The following is a 10,002-nucleotide window of genomic DNA, read 5'->3' as shown; positions in this document are numbered from 1 at the left end:
AGTGGCAGACGCTGTTTGTAATGGTTGCTGACATTAGCCACGGTGTTAAATTAGACTCCAGCTGACCCCGTTACCCTCTTATCTCCAGGCAATGCCGTGCTTGAGCTGCGGCTGCTCTTCCATGCTCTGACCAAAGCTGCATGCCACCTGTACCTGGCCCTGCTCCCGCTGCGCCGAGCCGCCACCCACTTCGCCGACTGCGCGAGATACCTGGTCAACCATGCCCAGCAAAGCCCCTCCCCGCACGGGTACCACCACCAGAGCCAGCCCCTGGCCAGGAAAGGCACGCTGCACTTTCTGGAGGGCATGTGTGTGGTGTGCGAGACGGTGCCCAACCTGATGGGCGCAGCGCTCAGCGTGGGCGCCGCCTTCTGCCACATGATGCAGGGAGGTTTCTACGTCCTGGCGGCCACGCTGCGCACCATCCAGATCAACCTCTTCTCCCAAATGAACGGCGAGAAGGATCGATGGGACAAAGAGCGGCACAGAGCCAAAGAGAGCGAGAAAAAGCTAAATTCTAAAGTGTTGGAATACATCTCGGTGTTTTGTCAAGACCCCGTCAGCGCTTTACGCATCAAAGTTGACGTACCACCCGTGTATAGATAATCTCTGTCCATGTAAAATACACACATAACATAATTGGCGCATAAGAGGCCTTCTTCTAACTGCTGAGGGGTTACAGGTGCAGGCAGAGATGACAGGAGGTTGAACTTTGACCTCTGGTTGTCGCTCACTGTTGTTGAGGGAATAGTACCAACAGAAATGATGTTTAAGTGTGAAAAAGTCAAGAATCTATGGTGCATTTTGTTACATTTGTTTTACATTTATTGTAAAGAAGTAAAAATAAATGTCTCAAACAAACAAAACCTCACATCTTTGATGGGTTATGGTATTTGACATTGTTAAAGTATTTAGATTTTTATCGGTATATTAATGTACATACAATCAAGTGTCATAAATCAGTGTTTACTATCTAATTGCACTTACTATACCAACAATCAAGTTTTATTGTAAAGTGCTCTATTGTTTCTCTATTGGACAAAAACACACTAACACAATGTAACTGATTAAAATACAGTTATTTCTCCGTATCTTAATCCACAGGCGTCACTAGAGCATCAGTCATACATACGTCTATTCTTCATCAACTCATTCTGATTATAGGCATCAAACAAAATCAGCAATACTGGCACCTTTGGGTCACCATATCAGGTCTTTGTAGCTTTATCTTAGCCCTGTCAGATCTGTAAGGGATGAGAGCAAGGACACAGAGAGGGGGAGGAACGCTTGCCAGGTTAAGTCTGGCCACTGGTGTCCAGGATAGAAAGTATTTTGTCTGAGGGCAGAATTAAGGTGCAGCACACCTCCCCTGATGGCTGCATAAAAGAAGGCACAGAAAGAAGAAGAAGAAGGAAGTGAAGTGGGGAAAAGGAGGAAGGGTTCATGTTTCGGGTTAACAGGACTGTGAGCTCATACTGAAGATGCATCTGTTCCAACGGAGACTAAAGTCTGGCGTCAGGTGTCGTCTGGAGCATCTGGGGAGGGATTTTCCCAGCTACAGTGAGAGAGGAAAAAGAATCAGTCTCTCAGGATTTATGTGCTGCTAAACACAAGCAAGGGCAAAAACAAAATCTCAAACACATGGTGAGGACATCTAAGTCAATGTAAGAGTATTTTAAAGGACCCAAAGTGACTTAAATCAAAGTTTTTATCACAACTTACAGAGAATGTCTCCAATTCTTCTGACAGCTGCCTTGTTCACTCTGTATTCATTCTGCTCAGACCTGTGATGGTGAAACAGATAGAGAAACTTAACAAGTGTAACTCTGGCATCAGAAAAACAGACAGCTTATCAACCACCACAGAAAATGAGCTTAAAACCAAACAGATTTGCGGGGGCTAATCTTGTTACTCACGCCCTCAACTTTGTCACAGCCTCCAGCCTCCGCAGAGCCGACAAAACGTTTTTCTGCGTGTCGGATGACAGCGCTTCATAGGTGTGAAGCTCACCTGAGGCACACAGATATAATGATGGTGAAGGCTGATAAGAGTTTAACAAAGCTGGAGATGATTCCAGAGGTCAGGGGTCATGTCTGCCACTTTCTGTTTTACCTGAGAGGATGAGCTCTGTGGCCAGGTTTCGCACAGCAGGTAGGAACTGTTTCTCAGAGAGCACATGAACTTCCTCTTCACAGAGGTACCTGAACATCACCTGGACATGAAATACACACCAGATCAAACAGAAGGAAAAAAATCTGCCTATTTTTACTATTTTGGTATATTGGTATAATCAGAAACTTACTGGATCCATTTACTTGAGTAACCCTAACCCTAAATACTGGGAGTATATCTAATCATATAATCTAATCATAAGTACACTATACGGACTGGTATATTTTCATTCAATGAAGCATAAACACAACAAAAGAGCAGTGTTAAACAAAAAGAAAATCTAATATCTAAAAAAACAAAAGAAAGTTAATTATTTGGAATTGTTATATTTAATTTATTGGATTATAGCAGATCAACTGTATTTTCTGCTATTTTCATTTAAACACAGTCAACAACTGCTTATAAACTACTAAACAAACTAAACTCTAATTAAAATAGTTTAATTTCTCTATTTCAATTATATCCAGGTAACCTTTTGTAAAATTATTGCTCCAGTCTCAACTAACCTTGGTGTCTCCAAATTCCAATGAGACAGAATTAATTGCTTAATCATGGCAGGGCGTGATCACTGACAGAAAATATTATAATGAAAAAATCAAAACGTCAGACAGAGAAAATCTGGACTGCAGCTGACTGAGCCACCAAATAACCTGAATCTCATCTAAGCACGTGGCGTGTTATCACGGTCTGAAGAGGCAAAAGTCAAAGGACCTGGTAAGAGTCTATGAAGGGTTGTAGAAGCGCCTGCAGGAAGGATAACACCTCCGACCCTGCGTCCAACACCGTCACTTCCTGTTGACTGAAGTTTACTGCTCCGCATTTCTTCAGGAGGACGCACGCTTCCTCAAAGTCCTGAGTAACGGAAAGATGGATATCAACAGGCAGATAAATATCAACAGGCAGATAAATATCAACAACAAACTGACTCACCTAACCTAACCTGGGAGTCTATTCTGACTTCAAATTGTCAGACACAGAACTGTGATCATGTCTGCACTTCACAAGATTTCTCACACTGTTAAAAGGACAATAATCCTTGTTATGATCTGTGTCCTGGAGGAAGCTGAGCCCTGACAGATGAGGTTGTTACCTGAGGGGACTTTCCAGGGATGAAGATGAATTCGTTGGAGAAGACGTCCTGTAGGAAGCAGAAGAAGCTGAAGAGCTCGCCTGTGAACAGAACGGTGGATCACAATGAAGCAAGAGGACAATGAATTCTTCCTTTAAGGATGTAATTAGTTGAGAAATATGTCCTGTCCAACCCCTAACCTCTCTGTGTGCTCTCTGTGACACGTATGGCTGTTGCGAGCATGGCAGGACGCACAAAAATGTGCATGGACTGATTCCTATAGGAGACCAGCATCAGCAACGGCGCCGCTGTCATGATCACGCCATCCTCTGGGCTGATTGGACGTTTCCTCACAGGCTCTTTCTCCTGAACCAGGTAGACGCGTCCGGCTTTACGGTGGACTACGGAGCGATGAAGGGACACGGTGGATGAAATCACATCAGAGTCAGGGACTTGTCCTGCAGAGAAAGTTCACCGCATTATTATTGTTCAAGGGGTAGTTCATAATGTATTTGTACGTACGTGTGTTTGTGTGTGTGTGTTTATGTGACTGCATGTGTGTATCTGCACACACGAGACCTGTGAAGTCAGACAGTTCAATGGGGTCTTCTTAGGATAAGTAAGTTAAAGTGCATTAATCCACTGAACATCTCCTAAGTGAATCTGAACGCTTGTGCCAACTCACATTCATCTAATCTGTCTGATGTACCTCAGACCTTCAGAGTCCCAAAGTGAGAGGCTGAGAGATTCAACTGAAGGGAAACTACTCGCTTACAGGTACATTTACTCAAGTACTGTACTTAAAGGCAGAATGAGTACGAATTTATTGGTTGTAAGCACAACGTTCAAAGTCGGCCAGTCTTCCCCGGCTTGTAGCGTCCTCTTGGAAGCGACCTTACACCTTGCGCTCTGTTATTGGCTGGTTTCTACACACCTACTTCCCAAAGGTTGACGCCCAGAAACGTCCCAAACGCAGCAAAAAAAGGAAGTACAGACAGAGCAGCGGGCTGCAGGGTCACTGCAGATACAGACACTGTTACACACTTCAAGTGGGTCACGAGTGTTTATTATTATATTCACTGTTTTTCAGGAAAGTCCTACTCATTCTACCTTTAAGTGCACATTTCAAGTACTTGTAATTGTGCATTTTGTTTTTATGCCACTTCATACTTCTACTCCATTACATTTAATTGGCAGCTTTAGTTACTAGTTACTTTTTTTTTCATATAAAACATACAAAGAGCTCATATAATATGATGTGATGTTTTGTTATAAATTTCACTAGCCAACAGTATACAGTAAGTATAGCTGAAACAATTAGTCGATTAATTAATTAGTTGAATGACTTCAGGGTAATATGACATAATTAATTCTTTTGAATTGCTTTTTAGGCTTTTGTTCACTATGTCAATTCATATTTGTCTAGGATTATTTTCAACCATGCTGTAATGAGCTTTTCAACAATTTTTTTTGTTAGATGAGGATTTGCTCTATGGATTTTTATGTGGAAGTGCTGTCGGAGTCGCTACACTGAATGTCTCTGGTACCTTAAGAGTTAGTGTATGGTTGTTCAAGTTAAGCACCTGGTTAGGTGATGTTGGCAAAGGTAATTCATACATTATTTTGAGGTCTTTTGGTTAGCTTGAATATTCAGCTTGATGATTAGACCTTTAGAGATGCAGATTTGTGAACTTTCTCCTTTTTTTTACTCCTATCAGCTCCCTTTCTCACCTTGTATTGATTGAGTTAATTAGCTGTTTTTTATATTTGATATTTTGATATATTATTGTGTCTCGACATTTTTCAGCCAATGCAGCTGTACTGTATTCTGTATTACTTGTTTTCTTAATTAGAATGTCCTGTACTTTTTGAGAAAACTTTGACGACTATTGCTTACACAGTATGTGCTTGTGTCTGCAGGTATATTGATGCACTGGTGCTGGAGCCTCTTTTTTTAAAGGTGATGGTGTTTGACATCACATTGGTTTCCATCCAGTTCATTTATTACCTGACCGATGTAACTGGAGGATATTCGGTGCCTTGCCTCTAGCTTGAGTTATTCTGGGTCCAGCCCAATGAAAAATGCCACCCAATGGTAAGTTCTTGGCTGGTCACAATTATCTTCTCTTTCCGAAACTTATTCAATTTGTTTGTGTTCGATGATGTATTATTTATATACAGTAATTCAGTTGGTCTCTAACCATTCTACTGATAAATTCTCTTAGAGTGGTTCAGTACAGGGGTTCATGCATGAATATACTTATGTGATATTTCGGCTCGTGAATTCACGTCCAGCTGATTGCTTCTCTCTTCTGCCTAAGGGTCTTGCTGAATTGGCTACCAAAGTGCTTCTTTGATATTTTATTGCTATGCTTATGCATTGGTACTTTGGTCGACCATGTCAGTTCCGATCAGCTGTTTGTATATTCCGCTGCAACAGTACAACTCGTACTCTATTTCGGTAGTAAACATTTAAAGACATTACAGGATATTCAATCATTTTATTTTTCATATGTGTCGCACGTCATAAATGGGGCTGTAGACAGGATTACAGTATCACCAATCTCAGTACTTTTTACTTTAATTTACTCTATTTTAATAGTTATAGTCTTTCTTGTTACTGGTTATGGCATTCTCCTGCCATTATTGTTGGCAAGTTAGTTCTGGTGTATAGTAATATTTTATAAGAAAAATATTTTTGGCCATGTTCCTTCCATCCTTATCCTGCTTCACTTTCTCCTCTGTCTGGTGCTCCCTTGTTTAATCATGGTTCTACGAGTCTGCTGCCCTCCAGAATCCTCAGTTCTGCAGAGCTCAGGCCGTGTGATGTTTGGCTGCTCTATTGATGGTGACTAACAATGAGGTTTATTTCTTCTCCTTGGTCTCCTGATTGGCCTGCATGTTGCTCAGACCCCAACAACTAGGTCTTAACAGAGAGGGCTCTTTGTGTTGATCAGCTTTACAGAAATTAATTCTCTTTGTCTAGATATTTGCTATTGGATCTTCTTGGGTCTCTGCCTGATACTCGGTCCTGGTGGTGTGATGAATATACGTAGCGTTTCTATTTTGATGATTTATATGTTTTGTACTAAAATTACTGTCTTTATCCGTGTTTCTCGTTATTGAAATGATATATCTGGATTGTCTAAATACACACAATACAAAATCTTCTTTTTTCTATTTTCTCTGTACTGTTTCCTCTCTAATTACAGTTATTGTTTTTTGTCCATTTCTCCTATTTTTTGCTTTTTCATGTCCATTTCTTTTCCGTTTTTCTATATATGTCTGCTGTACTGTTTCTTGTTACCATCTGACCGCAACGTACTCAGCCCTCTCTTATTCTCAGCCTCCGCTTACTGACTACCGTGCTACCCACTTTCGCAAAAGTCGCACCTTAACTCGCTTCGTTAATCGTTCCGTCACCACGTATCATCATTTAGAAAAATGACCTTAAAGTCACTTAACAGCGTAAAATGACTAATACAGCGAACATCCACCATCATACCATTCATACGCTCACTTCATCTAGATTATTATTAAGCTCATCGGAGTGGTGGGAGTGGGGAGGGGGGGAGGTGGGGTGGGACTAGACTTGTCTCACACAACATCACGCTCAAACAATTAACCAGCACACCACTCAACAACTACAGATTGTGAAATCATCCCAACTACACCTCTGTCTTCTTGCATCAAGCCTAATAGTGTTCTAAAATTATTGAAAAAATTAAATATAATAATAGAGAAGCATATATAAATATAAAATAAAAAATAAAAAAAATTATAATATATAACAATCAAACTAATTAATTTAATCGACTAATTGTTTCAGCTATACATTACTTATTACTTGGCTAGTGAAATTTATAAACAAACATTCACATCATACTTTATATGAGCTCTTTGTATGTTTTATATGAAAAAAAAGTAAGCTAGTATAAAGCTGGCAATTAATGTAATGGAGTAGAAGTATGAAGTGGCATAAAAACAAAATGCACAATTACAAGTACTTGAAATGTGCACTTAAAGGTAGAATGAGAGGAGTTTCCTGAAAAACAGTGAATTATATATAGAGTTAAACCATCGTGAGACTCACTTGAAAGGTGTGTATACAGTGTCTGTATCTGGCAGTGTACCTGCAGCCGCTGCTCTGTCTGTACTTCCTTTTTTGCTGCGTTTGGGACGTTTCTGGGCGTCACCTTTTGGGAAGTAGGTGTGTAGAAACCAAGCAATAACAGAGCGCAAGGTGAAGGTCGCTTCAAGAGGACGCTACAGAAGCCGGGGAAAGACTGGCCGAACTTTGAAACGTTTGTGCTTACAACCATAAATTCGTACTCATTCTGCTTTAAGCTACAGTACTTGAGAAGATGTACCTGAAGCGAGTAGTTTTCCCTTCAGGTTGAATCTCTCAGCCTCTTCACTTGGGATCTGAAGGTCTGAGGTTACATCAGACAGATTGAGATGTATATGTTGAGTTGGCACACAGCGTTAAGATTCACTTTAGGAGAGTGTTCAGTGGAATTAAATGCACTTTAACATTACTTGTTATCTAAGAGACCCATTTGAACTGTCTGACTTCACAGGTCGTCGGTGTGTGCGCAGATACACACATCGCAGTCACAATAACACACACACACAACGCTCAAACACACGTACTGTACAAATTACCATTATGAACTACCCTTGAACAATAATAATTGCGGTGAATTTCCTGCAGGACAAAGTCCTGACTCTGATGTGATTTCACCACCGTGTCCCCTTCACCGCTCCGTTAGTCCACCGTAAAGCCGGACGCGTCTACCTGGTTCAGGAGAAAGAGCTGTGAAGAAACGTCCAATCAGCCCAGAGGATGGCGTGATCATTTGGACAGCGGCGCCGTTGCTTGATCGTTTGGTCTCCCTATAGGGAATCAGTCCATGCCCATTTGTTTGTGCGGTCTGCCATGCTCGCGAAGCAGCCCATAGCGTGTCCACAGAGAGCCCCAGATGAGGTTAGGGTGGACAGGACATATTTCTCAACTAATTAACATTCCTTAAAGGAAGAAATTTCATTGTCCTCTGCTTCATTGTGATCCACGTCTTCTTGGTTCACAGCGAGCTTCTCAGCTTCCTTCTGCTTCCTACAGTGACGTCTTCTCCAACGATTCATCTTCATCCCTGGGAAAGTCCCTCAGAGTAAACCCTCATCTGTCAGGGCTCAGCTTCCTCCAGGACACAGATCATAACCACAGGATTATTGTCGCTTTTAACAGTGTGAGAAGATCGTTGGTGAACGTTCAGACCATGATCAACAGTTTCTGTGTCTGACATTTGAAGTCAGAATAGACTCCCCAGGTTACGGTTAGTGAGTCAGTTTTTTGATATTTATCTTGCCTGTTGATTATTTTACTCTGCCCTGGTTGATATTCCATCACTTTCTTTACTCCAAGGACTTTGGGAAGCGTGCGTCCCTCCTGAAGAACGAGCAGTAAACTTCAGTCAACAGGAAGTGACGGTGTTTGGACGAGGGTCGGAGGTGTTATCTCTTCCTGCAGGCGCTTCTACAACCCTTCATGAGACTCCTTACCAGGTCCTTTGACTTTTGCCTCTTCAGACCGTGATAACACGCCACGTGCTTAGATGAGATTCAGGTTATTATGGGGTGGTCAGTCACTCAGTCCGTTTCCTCTGTCTGACGTTTGATTTTTTCCATTATAATATTTTCTGTCAGTGAACACGCCCTCATGATTAAGCAAGTTAATTTCTGTCTCATTTGGAATGTTGAGACACCAAGGTTAGTTGAGACTGGAGCAAGTAATTTTATACCATAAAAGGTTACCTGGATTAATGATAATAGAGAAAATTAACTATTTTATAGAGTTTTCAGTTGTTTAAGTAGTTTAATAAGCAGTTGTTGACTGTGTTTTAAATGAAAATAGCAGAAAATATCAGTTGACTGCTAATAATCCAATAAATTAAATAACAATCCAAATAAGTTAACTTTCTTTGTTTTTTAGATATTGAGATTTTCTTTTTGTTTAACACTGCTCTTTTGTTGTTTTATGCTTCATTGGAAAAAATATACCAGTCCGTATAGTGGATTATGATAGATATATGATTAAGATATACTCCCCAGTATTTATGTTATGGGTTACCTCAAGTAAAATGGATCCAGTAAGGTTTCGATATACCAATATACAAAAATAGTAAAAATAGGGCAGATTTTTTTTCCTTTCTGTTTGATCTGGTGTGTATTTTCTGTCCAGGTGAATGATCAGGACCTCCTTGTGAGATGGAATGGTTTCATTGTGCTCTTAATGAGAAACTAGTGTCCTTCGTGCTGTGTGCGAAACTGGCCACAGATGCTCATTGCCTCTTTTCCGAGAGGTTATAGATGATCTAGTATAATGCGTAGTCTATTGACCCTGGACCTCTTGTGGTATCATTCTTCCAGTTTGGTTGTTAAGATCTTTTATGCCGCCTCACCTATCTATTTTATTAGTTTTGTGGTGCTTTAGTGTGATTGCGTTCACACCTAGTGAGCGCTGTCATGCCGTATCACGCAGTTAAAATACGTTTTGTCTTTGCTCTGCGGAGCGGAGGCCTGTGATCATAAGGTTGAGGGCTGGTGTGAGTAACAGTGATTTGCTCCTTCGCAAATTGTTCTGTGTTTTTTGGTTTTTAGAGGCTCATGTTTTCTTGTGGTGGTTGATTAAGCTTTCTGTTTTTCGTGATGCAGTAGTTTTACTAACTTTGTGTATTATGTTTTCTCTATCTGTGTTTTCA

General features: G+C 40.9%; 1 protein-coding gene across 1 annotated transcript in view; it reads right to left on the bottom strand.

Annotated features, from left to right (window-relative positions):
- Positions 1 to 798: 798 nt before the first annotated feature.
- si:ch73-21k16.5 (dihydroxyacetone phosphate acyltransferase) overlaps positions 799 to 10,002 on the bottom strand; it is an 18,136-nt gene continuing 8,932 nt past the window's right edge. The window contains exons 10-16 of the mRNA XM_035678219.1: positions 3,442 to 3,699; positions 3,263 to 3,342; positions 2,884 to 3,024; positions 2,113 to 2,212; positions 1,917 to 2,010; positions 1,723 to 1,784; positions 799 to 1,555 (exon numbers count right to left, since the gene is read on the bottom strand). Coding sequence (XP_035534112.1) covers positions 1,503 to 1,555; positions 1,723 to 1,784; positions 1,917 to 2,010; positions 2,113 to 2,212; positions 2,884 to 3,024; positions 3,263 to 3,342; positions 3,442 to 3,699 — 788 coding nt within the window. The 3' untranslated portion in view covers positions 799 to 1,502. The remainder of the gene's footprint in view (positions 1,556 to 1,722; positions 1,785 to 1,916; positions 2,011 to 2,112; positions 2,213 to 2,883; positions 3,025 to 3,262; positions 3,343 to 3,441; positions 3,700 to 10,002) is intronic.

The sequence above is a fragment of the Morone saxatilis genome, unplaced genomic scaffold (assembly GCF_004916995.1).
Source record: "Morone saxatilis isolate NCDOM2014 unplaced genomic scaffold, NCSU_SB_2.0 Contig7, whole genome shotgun sequence".
Taxonomy (NCBI): Eukaryota; Metazoa; Chordata; class Actinopteri; family Moronidae; genus Morone; species Morone saxatilis.
The sequence above is the reverse complement of the archived record's forward strand: the minus strand, read 5'-3'. Positions and strand labels throughout refer to the sequence as shown.